The sequence below is a fragment of the Perca fluviatilis genome, chromosome 23, assembly GCF_010015445.1.
Source record: "Perca fluviatilis chromosome 23, GENO_Pfluv_1.0, whole genome shotgun sequence".
Lineage (NCBI taxonomy): Eukaryota > Metazoa > Chordata > Actinopteri > Perciformes > Percidae > Perca > Perca fluviatilis.
The window spans coordinates 187,079-199,678 of NC_053134.1; the positions used below are offsets into that span (position 1 = coordinate 187,079).

The following is a 12,600-nucleotide window of genomic DNA, read 5'->3' on the forward strand; positions in this document are numbered from 1 at the left end:
TCCAGGTCAGGAGAACAATACTGCTGGATCACTGTCACGTTTGCGTCGCAACCGCTATTGATGTAGAAACAGATTCCTCCACCTTTAGTTTTGCCGGAGAGGTCCGAGTCTCTGTCCGCTCTGTAGAGTTGGAAGCCTGCCAGCTGCAGCACAGAGTCCGGTATTAATCCACAGAGCCACGTCTCCGTGAAGCACAAAACAGCAGATGAAGAATAGTCCCTGTTTCCAACCAACAGCAGTTGTAATTCCTCCAGTTTGTTGGGCAGTGAGCGCACGTTAGAGAGAAATATGCCCGGTAACGGTGTGTGTAATCCTCGCTGGCGGAGACGCACCAGCGCACCAGCCTGTTCCCCCCCCCTCGGTGTTTCGCTGCATGAGCAAAGGTGAGCGCACCTTTGACTAGAATGTCCAAAATTTTCAGTGAAGGGAGAAGAAAACTAGGAAATAAATCCTCTGGCGTTGTTCCCCTGATGTTCAAGAGCTCTTCTCTGGAGAAAGCGATCCGGGTATCATCGCAAAAAACAAAGTTAAAACACAAAACAAAACAAAACAACACGCACAAACACACCGAGTCGACAGTCTGCGGCGCCATCTTGGTTGGTAAGGGTAACATTACATCATCTGATCTACTACTGTTACTCTAACATACTGTACTACATTACATCTCTCCCATCTGAAAGACTACGGTTACCCTAACCCACTGTACTATATCTGTATATCTGTATTTGTATTTGTAAATCCACCTGCCACGGTGACTTTTTACCAGTTTGTTTTGCCTCATAAAGGTGAAAAACAGGATTTGCTGTGTCTCTATGATCCTATCCTGTCCTATTCATGGTAGCTTACTCGTGGACATTGCGCCGTCATCACATGCTGTAGTAGGGGGGCCTGCCTTGATAATCCTGCATAGGGATTCACATAGACAGTGAAAGTTGCAAAAAGTTTAAATCTTTTTTGTATAGTTCTTTAAAAATAAAAATAAAACTTGTTTTGGGGAGAATAATAAATATTACTATAAATGAATTACTCTGGCTGAGATTTCCTAGGAACCTTACCAAAAAGGCTCAAGATGCTGCAAATGTTGGTATAATATGAAAAATAGTATAATTTATTGAATGAATCAAATATGAACATACCTGTCACTGTCAGTGACTTGTTGATCTTGACATTATTAGTTAATTTCCTATCCTGGCCTGACACACACACACACACACACACACACACACACACACACACACACACACACACACACACACACACACACACACACACACACACACACACACACACACACACACACACACACAATCCTGGGCTGGGACACATTCATACAGTTTGATAAAGTACTTATTGGACTTTAACTTATCATTGCACTTACAATAGCGTAGCTGTCCTCAATTTAGGTCATCCTGTACATCTCATCTGTGTTTTTTCCTGAATCTACCGTGTGTGATTGTGTGTGTGAGCGCGCATTAGTCGCGGGGAGAACGGAGCAGCAGACTACTACACACTACTACACACTGTTACACACTACTACACAATACTACACACTACTACATACTGTTACACAATGCTACACACTACTACACACTGTTACACACTGCTACACAGTACTACACACGACTACACAATGCTACACACTGCTACACACTACTACACACTGCTACACACTGCTACACACTGCTATACAATGCTACACACTACTACACACTGCTACACACTGCTACACACTGCTACACAATGTTACACACTTCTACACATTACTACACACTACTACACAATGTTACACACTTCTACACACTACTACACACTGCTACTACACATACTACTATATATATATAACTAAATATTGAAATGTGTTTCAGCCTGGTCCAGGTGGTCCACAGTGCAGCAGAGAGACGTCCAGATGTTAAGGAGAGATACACTGAAGCCACTGTCACTCTCAATGTGCACGCCACGAGCACGCTCGCCAAGGAGGCCGGTAGGTGATGTCATGATGTCAGCTTGTTCCTGTGAGTCTGATGTCATTCTGCGTTAGAAACTGTCCGAGCACTGACTCCCACTTTGACATCATTTTCACTTTTTATTTGTGTGCATCCCGTCCCAGAAATGCTTGTTATTAATCCTAGCTTCTGGGGAGTTTACTCCCCGGAATCCTTATGTTTTTTCCACCCAGCGTATTTCCTTGGAGAATGTTGGCACCAAGATCCTGGTTGCAGCTGTTGCCGTGGTCCTGCTGCACTCCCTGCTAAGCTCTGCGGTGCCCTGCAATGTCATCCTGCGTCCTGCTGAACCCTGCTGCTTCCTGCTACGTCCATCCATGCTCTGCTGGGCCACGCTACATCCTGTAACGCCCTGCAGCGCCCTGATATGACATGAACTACTACGACTACCATTTGAAGTCACTGTTCCATTGTCTTTAATGTGACTATTATCGCCACTGTTCATCATATCCCCAACCGGCACCGTCAGACACCTCCTACCAAGAGCCTGGGTCTGGCCCAGGTTTCTTCCCAGGAGGGAGTTTTTCCTCGCCACTGTCGCACTGCTTGCTCTTGGGGGAATTATTAGAATTCTTGGGGCTTTGTAAATTATAGTGTGTGGTCTAGACCTACTCTATCTTTAAAGTATCTCGAGATAACTCTTGTTATGATTTGATACTATAAATAAAATTTAATTGAATTGAATGGAACTTTGTTTCACTGTATCAACTGTGTTACTGCAGCTGTGTGCAGAGCAATACTCCTCTACATCAGCACAGCCTTTATTTATTGGAGGTCTGATTGTTTGAATGATGAAGATGAAGATGATGATGATGAAGATGATGATGAATGTTATGTATATGCAGCTGTGTGCGGAGCCTTCCAGCTCTACATCAGCACGGACTACATGTTTGACGGGAGGAATCCTCCGTATGGAGAAGACGACAGTCCCAACCCTCTCAACGTTTACGGACGCAGCAAAGTGGAGGGAGAGAGACACTATCCAGGTACCTGTCTGTCTTCCTCTTTCTGTGTGTTTCCCTTCTAAACTCCGTTCTCTTCGCGAAACAACAAAATCCTTCGAACTAGAGAGCTACAAGCTGAAAATATCAAGATCTGAAAAAGATGTGGATTGAGCAACAAGTCAGACCTGATTGGTTCTTTCAGGGAATGTTTGTAGAGATTTATAAAGAATATGTTTAGATCATTTTCTCTCTAACTGGGAGGTTTTATAAATAATATGTTAGATCATTTCCTCTCTAACTGGGAGGTTTTATAAAGAATATGTTAGATCATTTCCTCTCTAACTGGGAGGTTTTATAAAGAATATGTTAGATCATTTCCTCTCTAACTGGGAGGTTTTATAAAGAATATGTTAGATCATTTCCTCTCTAACTGGGAGGTTTTATAAAGAATATGTTAGATAATTTCCTCTCTAACTGGGAGGTTTTATAAAGAATATGTTAGATCATTTCCTCTCTAACTGGGAGGTTTTGCGACTGATTGGTGGGATTGTTGTGGATGAAGTACACACAGAGATACACCGGTAAGAGCCAATGAGGTTTAACCATGTAACAGCTCATTTAAAGTGCCCATATTATGAAAAAAATCACTTTTTCTTGGATTTGGGGTGTTATTTTGTGTCTCTGGTGCTTCCACATACATACATCCATGCTGTTCTGAGTGAGATACGAGATACGGTTTCTGAATGTGTCCTGCCTTCAGTCTCCTGGTGAGCTGGTCAAAATCGGCAGGGCCATCTGTCATTGGACGAAACGAGGGGGCTAACCGCTAGCATGGTAGCGCTAGCATGGTAGCATGCTAGTGGTTAGCTCATTCTCAATGGCAAAACACGACTACATCGCACACTATAACTATCACCATAATCTACAAAATAACTACTTCCATGTCCCTGTTCTACAGATATTCCACGCAAAGTTGGAAGTGTGCCCTTGTTTAGAAGAAGTCTCCCAGCTAATCCTGCCTTGTAACTGATGTGATCTTAGCTAGCTACTGAGCATGTGCGACTCCCAACAAAGATGTAACAGAAGTGAGAGGTCTAACTCTGTAGCTAAAACAGAGAGCTCAACACACAGGGTGAAAATAGGAGCTGCAGCAATGTGCAGTACAACAAAAATATGGTGTTTTTAAAAAATTAAACCATGTAAACCTATTCTGGTACAACCTCTAAATACAATTATGAACCTGAAATGAGCATAATATGGGCGCTTTAAATAGCTGACGTTACTGTATTGTATCAACAGTTAACTTCCTACAGCCGAACAGCTGAGTGTAAGGACAGTCGGATTCTCCTCACAGAGCTGTTGTCTTATCCTATTTCCTTTTGAATTCTCCTTCACATCGTTCCTTGACCTCATGACGTTTACCATCGGGGTTAAGTGGTTAGGAAAGGACTTAGGAGGTCATGTTGTGGACTTTAATTACAGTAGTGCCTGGAGTGGAAGATAGAAACTAGCTTAATAAACAGCTGATTTATCTCTGAAGGACTTGTAGAGACAATAAAATCTGCGAGTCGGGCAGCAAGAAGCTCCACTTCTGAGACGCTCCCGGTGTGGTACTGTCTCTCTCTCTCTCCCTCCCTGTCTGCCTGTCTCTCCCTGCCTGCCTGTCTCTATCTCTCTCTCTCTCTCTCCCTGCCTGCCTGTGTGTGTCTCTCTCTCTCTCTCTCTCCCTGCCTGCCTGTCTCTCTGCCTTCCTGCCTACCGGTCTCTCCCTGCCTGCCTGTCACTCTCTCCATGCCTACCGGGCTCTCCCTGCCTACCTGTCTCTCTCTCCCTGTCTACCTGTCTCTCTCCCTGCCTGCCTGTCTCTCTCTCTCAGGTGCTGCAGTGCTGCGGGTGCCCGTTCTGTTCGGGGAGGTGGAGTCTGTGACGGAGAGTGCGGTGACGTCTCTGTGGCTGGACGTCCAGAACGTCTCCGAGATCTCTCTGGATCACCGCCTGCAGAGGTTCCCCACAGACGCCAGAGACGTGGCTGCGGTCTGCAGGAAGCTGGCCCAGAGACAGTAGTTGTCCTAGGAGAAGGGACAGCAGCTCCACTGGCAACTAAATATGTATCGGCCTGCCACAACCTGTGGGACTCACCACAATAAGATCCAAACATTACACATTGGTTTAGGATTGTACAGTCATCATATTGTACAAAACTGTTAAGTATTACATTGTGTTATGTAATTGTTTTGTAATGTAGTATGTTGTATGTTTATGACACTGTATAGAATATATGTGACACCTACTGTATCTATTTAATATGTGATATGTACTATATGTATTTAATATGTTATATGTACTATATGTATTTAATATGTGATATGTACTATATGTATTTTCTGTAAACTGCTCTGGCAACAACATGTTTTCTTTGTTCATGCCAATAAAGCAAAATTCAATTGAATTGAATTGACAGAGAGACAGGTAGGGACTGTCTGTCTGACTGAGAGACAGAGACAGTCTGTCATTTCTCCCAAGCACGATAAAACATGCTCATGAGGATATATATATATATATATATATATATATATATATATATATATATATATATATATATATAGATAGATAGATAGATAGATAGATAGATAGATATATAAGGGCTGTCAGCATTATTCGATGCGATTAAGGGCCGAGCATAACGCGTTAATTTTTTTTAATCTCATTAATCGCATGCCGCCATTTATTAATTTATTTTACACTTCACTGGGCTTGGTGTGGTGCCGACTATTTTGACCCTTTGCAGCACCGTTACTTATCATGAAGCTGTCATACTTCCTGGTAACACATCCTGCTGCTGCAGGCTGCAGGCATGATGGAGAAATGCAGCAAGCAACACAATTCTGAATGGAGCTTTTTATTTTCCAAAACTCCCGGATGGCTCGTAGACAAGACGAAAGCCAAATTATAATATCACCGAAGAACATCAAGCTGGAGTTACCACCTACGAGCTAAGCATAGTCCAATTAACGGGACTGAGGAGAGTGCCACTAGTCGCCGACCTGTTGATGAAACCAAATCCAAAAACATTACTTCCGCTCTTGCGAAATGGGTGGCAACTAACGCAGACCTGTCAGCATCGTAGAAGACTTAGTCTTAAAGAAGTACTACGGTTGGCATGTTCTGACCCATCCCGAGGGGGCCAGCAGCCCCACCCACACACAGCCTGAACTCCACGGAGAAAGCAGCCACACTGGAACTGCTGCAAAGTGCAAACGCTGTCTCATTAACCGGTGATCACTGGACGTCAGTGAGTTATCAACATTATTTAGGAGTTACTAAACACTATATTGACTCTGGTAAGGATAGGGATTTTTGTTTTTTAGTTAGGTTCTTGGAGGAATTGTGCAATAATGTCAGATTCAATCATTTTTCTTTTGTTTACAGTAAATAAATAATAAACAAATACAAATCTTAAAGTCAAGTTCTTAAAGTAACTTTCTTTGCATTCAGTTGATTCCCAGTCAAGATACACTGGTAAGAACTGCTTTCCATTGTTAATATGTACTTAAAAACAGTTCTGAAATGCAAAATAATACAATTTTAATCATGTGATAAAACATGAGATCAATTGCGATAAAAAAAAGTAATCGTTCGACAGCCCTAAAATGTATATGTATATGTATATATATATTTCACACACAGATATTACTCTCCACTCACCTATTCAACAACCGAGACTTAAACAGGCAGCTGTGAGCGTGAAACAGAACACGGAGAGGGAAAGATTGGCACCTGCCGTATATATAACTAAGCACATATTAATAATCATAATGATAATGGCTGGTGTGTGTATAAAACTTGTACACACCACAGTGTCTGCTGTGCGAGCGCTGGAGGTCATACACGCTCTCCAAGTTGATTTCTGACAACAAGAAGGCACTGGCCCTCCTATGATTGGTCACTTTCAAAGTGATCCCGCCATCACAGACATCTTAGTTTACCTTGATTGACAGCTATCCTTCAGGAAGCTCTGAGTAGTTGTCCCTGCTGTGTTTATTAACCATGTGGTGCAAGATAGGAATGTATAAGTGTCTCTTACCTGTCGCTTTATTGTCTTGTCTGTCTCTCTGCCTGCCTGTCTCTCCACCTGTCTGTTTTCCCACCTCTTTGTCTCTTTGCCTGCATGCCTGTCTCTCCACCTCTCTGCCTCTCTGTTTCTCTCTCTGCCTGTCTGTCTCCCCACCTCTGTCTCTCTGTCTGTCTCTCCACCTCTCTGTCTTTCTGTCTCTCTCTCTCTCTGCCTGTCTGTCTCCCCACCTCTGTCTCTCTGTCTTTCTCTCCACTCTCTGTCTCTCTGTCTCTCTCTGCCTGTCTGTCTCCCCACCTCTGTCTCTCTGTCTGTATCTCTGCCTGTCTCCCAGCCTGCCTGTCTGTCCACCTATCTGTCTGTCTCTCCACCTCTCTGTCTCTCTGTCTGTCTCTCTGTCTGTCTGTCCACCTGCCTGTCTGTCCACCTCTCTGTCTGTCTCTCCATCTCTCTGTCTCTCTGCCTGTCTGTCCACCTCTCTGTCTTTCTCCCAACCTGTCTATCACTCCAGGACCCGTCCATCAGAGGAATCTTTCATTTTTTGGCTAAAGAGCAGATGACCAAATATGAGATGTCTATCGCCATGGCAACAGCCTTCAACCTGCTGTCCAACCACCGCATTCCTGTAAATACATTCATATTATACTAATATACCTGTAAATACAAGATGTAAATATTATGTTTTCCTTCATATATTTGATCACAATGTTACATTCAGATACATACAGTTCTCTTGAGCAGCATTTGTGTTATTAATATACCTGTCTGTCTGTCTCTCTGCCTGTCTGCCTTTCTGTCTCTCTAACCTGTCTGTCTGTCTGACTGCCTGTCTGTCTCTCTGCCTGCCTGTCTCTTTAACCTGTCTGTCTGTCTACAGCTGATGGAGCAGCTGACGGCGGCGACTCCTCGACCAATCAACAGCCAGTTGAACTGTTGTCGTCTGGAGCAGCTGAACCTGAGCGTGGAGCCGCAAGCTTTCACCTCCGCCATCACAGACTGTTTGTGGCCCTTTACCCCGGACAAACGCTGGAGACAGACCGTCTTCCACTGACATGGAGAAAGAGAGAGACAGGCAGACAGACATTCCAGTGACTACAGGCAGACAGATGGACAGACGGACAGACAGACGGACAGACATACATTTCACTGACTACAGGCAGACAAACATATATTTTATGTTTAGATATCAATAAGGTAATTTTACTTAAAAACTACTGATTTATTTTTCTGAATAAAAGCCTGTCATTAGAGAAGATAGTTATTAATTGTGACTGAGGGAATAAATATGTACGGTGTATATTTACCCTAACTCTAACCTAACCCCGTGATTCTACTGTAGCTCATGTAAAGACTGTCAACACTTCACAATAAACATCTGAAGTTCTGAATCTGAGGTCCGAGTCTTTGTTTAAGGTTCACCCTGTGTGTTGATCTCTGTTTTAGCTACAGAGTGAGACATCTCACTTCTGTACCATCTTTGTTGGGAGTTGCACATGCTCCATAAGGACTACTAGCCAGTCAGAAGCAGAGTATGAGGGCGTGTCCTGACAGTACCTAGGTAAGGACTACTAGCCAGTCAGAAGCAGAGTATGAGGGCGTGCCCTGACAGTACCTAGGTAAGGACTACTAGCCAGTCAGAAGCAGAGTATGAGGACGTGCCCTGACAGTACCTAGGTAAGGACTACTAGCCAGTCAGAAGCAGATTATGAGGACGTGTCCTGACAGTACCTAGGTAAGGACTACTAGCCAGTCAGAAGAAGAGTACTTTGGGTCCCACCCTGAAATCCCAAATCGTGACAAATTGGATCTTCAAGCGCTTAAAAAAAAAAAATCGGATTTACCACAGGATTATATAAACTGAGAATATTCTGTTTCTTAACTTGGACAAGACGTGGAGGAGCATTACGAGGTCCGGCAGAACTACAACCCTGAAGATACTGAAGGTGAATCTCCTCCGCTCAACATGATCCTTAAAACAGTTAGAACACCCTGACTAATAATCCGTTTTGCTGAGTCATGGCTGATCTGTAACAGTTAGAACCCACTAACTAATCCTTTTTGCTGAGTCATGGCTGATCTGTAACAGTGAGCACAATCTTACTAATAATCCTTTTGCGGTGTCAGTGCTGCTGGGGAAGGGTTAGACGTGTACTTCTAAAGATATTGTTGTATTCCCTGTAACAGAAAGGTCCCTTTCTCTGTGAGTTTATCAGACGGTTCCTGTATCTTCGTTTCTACTGAGAGTTTATCAGATGGTTTCTGTATCTTTGTCTCTGAGAGTTTATCAGATGGTTTCTGGCTGATTCTTCCACACATGACTAAACATGAGAACACAAATCAACATGTTGAATACAGGGAAGTGATGTACAGAATGTAATATGAGCTGAATGCTGATGTGATTTTAAAGTTTCTTTATGCTGCCATCTTGTGGTCTCATCTGATATTATATCTGCAGTAAATACTCTGCCCTGTACCCTGAATACTGCAGTAAATACTCGGCCCTGTACCCTGAATACTGCAGTAAATACTCGGCCCTGTATCCTGAGTACTGCAGTAAATACTCGGCCCTGTACCCTGAATACAACCTGACAATAGCAGTTTTAAAGGATGGTGGTATAGTGCCAGAGAGAAGAAAGGTGTTAAGTATTAATGTAATCATTGGAGCAGTAGATGGCAGGCAGCTCTTAACCAGGCTTGTTGGAAGAGGATCCAGCTAACAGGTGGAGGAATTGCACTTTTTGATGAGGCCACAGATGGTACTTTCAGCAGGGAGACTGAATTCACAGAGTTGATTGTTGTAAGATGATTCCTGAGTACTCAGTGAGCATGGTTGTTTCAGCTGAGTAATTGAACATTGTAATTGCTGTTGGATTGCCTCAATTTTGGTATTGAAAAAGTTCAGGAAGACTGAGCAGCATTCATCAGAGAGTTCCTGATGGGTGCTGTGATCAGGTGGCTTAAGGAGACCATTAACAGTGGAAAGAGAGCTCTGGTGTTTCCTTGTCTTTCACGGATTATCTTTGGATAGTATGATGTTTTTGCAACACAGAGGGCGTTTTTATACTGATGCAGGTGTTCAGAGTACATGTATTTATGCACAGTAAGACCAGCCTTTTTTGACAGCCGCTCCAGGCATCGGCCCAAGGATTTCATATGCCGAAGTTCAGTTGTAAACCAAGGAGCGGAGTGCACAAATGAAACAGTTTGCGTTTTCATAGGAGCAAGTCTGTCAAGTGCTGTAGACATGCAGTCATTGTAGTGGTCAACTAAATCCTCAAATGAAGTATTAGAAGCAGGGGAGTGATAAGTGGCAATAAGAGAAGTGAGTTCCTCTGTTTTCACCTTTTTAATGTTGCAATATGACATAACACGCTGAATCTTGGACTTCATGACAGGCAGATAGGTGTCAAACAGTACAGCTTTGTGATCAGATATGGGTAGTTCAGCAGTACTGATATTGCTAGGCTTGATACCAGAACAACAGATCAGATCTAAAATATGTCCTTTGGTGTGTGATGCCAAAGGAGTCAAGCATATCCATAAAGTCTTTTGTGAATGCATTAGAAAATTTGAATTATGTATATTAAAATCCCCCATCAGGATGACATTAGGAGACATTGCATTCAAAGCAGTAAGAACAGTTAAAAGTTCAGGAATAAACATATTTAATGGTTTAGGTGGTCTGTATAATACCCCAATAATGGTGGGTGTGGGTCCTCTGAGTTTAACAGACAGCATTTCAAAAGAGGTGCGATCAGGCACAGAGAGTGGTGTCAGTTTCACATTCTTGCGATAGAGCAGTGCGAGACCACCTCCCTTCCCGGATGAGCGGAGTTTACAGATGTAAACAAATCCCTGCGGGACTGCTTGGTTGAGGTGGAAGAAATCATTGCTCTGCTGCCACGTTTCCGTAAGACATAGAAAGTCCAGTTTATGGTCCACAATGAAGTTGCTGACGAGAGAAGCTTTGTTGGTGAGGGATCTTGTGTTGAACAAGCCAACTTTCAGTCCGTTTGACTTACAGTGCACATCCGATCTGGGAAGACGGGCAAGCACAGTATGGTCAACTCGTCAATCAGGCTTCAAATGACTGTGATCAACAGTCCAAAGACAGGGGATTATTTTGCCATCCTTGCGAGCCATGTAGATTTAGTTGCGACGAGATTCTCGGTGGACATACTTCGCGTTGGCACAGAAGTTGTTGCGGGTAGTAGTAGTCCTAGTGGGCTGTAGGCCACTGCGGTAAGCTTAACTTGCATCCTCCGGTCACCATGGCATCCTCCGGTCATCAGGCATCATGTCATGTCTGACTTCAACCCCATTTAAAAACAAAATACAGCGGAGAGATGTTGAAATGTGTAGCTATATATAACTATTGAACTTTGCTAATGAACTGAGTATGAAAATCAAATAAAATTATCAATGTATTCGTGAAAAAGACTAAACCGTTACTAGGCAACTAGTGACAAGTGCTGTTTTTGGCACAATGGAGAGCCTCCCTCTGTTTTAGTAATAATGCTCCGTTTCAGCACAATGGACAAGCCCCCCTCTGTTTTATTAACAATGTCTGTTTCAGCACCATGGACAACCTCCCTCTGTTTTATTAATAATACTGTTTTTCAGCACCATGGACAACCTCCCTCTGTTTTAGTAATAATGCTGTTTCAGCACCATGGACAGCCCCCTCTGTTTTATTAACAATACTGTTTTTCATGACCATGGACAGCCTCCCTCTGTTTTAGTAATAATGCTCCGTTTCAGCACCATGGACAGCCTCCCTGTGTTTTAATAATACTGGTTTCATCACCATGGATAGCCTCCCTATGTTTTAGTAATAATGCTCCGTTTCAACACCATGGACAGCCTCCCTCTGTTTGAGCAACAAGTGCTGTTTTTCAGCACCATGGACAGCGCCCCCTGTTTTATTAATAATACTGCTTTTCATCACCATGGACAGTCTCCCCTCTGTTTTAGTAACAAAGGTTGTTTTCAGCACCATGGACAGCCCCCCTCAGTTTTAGTAATAATGCTGTTTCAGCACCATGGACAGCCTCCCTCTGTTTTAGTAGCCACGCTCTGTTTCAGCACTATGGACAGCCTCCCTCTGTTTTAGTAATAATGCTGTTTCAGCAACATGGACAGCCTCCCTCTGTTTCATTAATAAAACAGAGGGAGGCTGTCCATGGTGCTGAAAAACAGCACTTGTTAGGGTTAGGGTTAGGGGGTTAGGGTTAGGGTGGTACAGATCCCAGAGATCTCCCCACGCGTCCGACGACTACGTAGTTGAAATGGAGATCAACGGTATGCACGGGCGTCGCATGTCACTTCAATTCCTCCCGAACAGTATGCCATTGAACCCAATGAATCAAAAGTGCTGAATCCTTTGTCTAAAGGAGGGATAGAGAAAAGGAGAGAGGTGAGGTCCTCCTACTGGAGGAAAGGGATGGTGGGGAGAGAGGGAGGAGAGAGAGAGAGAGAGAGACACCCAAACCTCTGTCTGGAGGTGGAGAGAGAGAGGGAGGGAGAGAGACCCATCCCTCTGTCTAGAGGAGGTGGGGAGATAGGAGAGAGGGGGATGGGG

At 43.6% G+C, this 12,600-nt stretch overlaps 1 protein-coding gene across 1 annotated transcript; it reads left to right on the plus strand.

Annotated features, from left to right (window-relative positions):
• The first annotated feature begins 1,854 nt into the window (after positions 1–1,854).
• On the plus strand, positions 1,855–8,096 carry LOC120553698 (methionine adenosyltransferase 2 subunit beta-like). Its single transcript, XM_039792390.1, has 6 exons — positions 1,855–1,981; positions 2,849–2,989; positions 4,824–5,010; positions 6,410–6,413; positions 7,531–7,644; positions 7,897–8,096. Exons 1-6 carry the CDS (start codon positions 1,855–1,857, stop codon positions 8,068–8,070), a joined length of 747 nt encoding a protein of 248 aa, XP_039648324.1. The 3' UTR covers positions 8,071–8,096.
• The last annotated feature ends 4,504 nt before the right edge of the window (positions 8,097–12,600 follow it).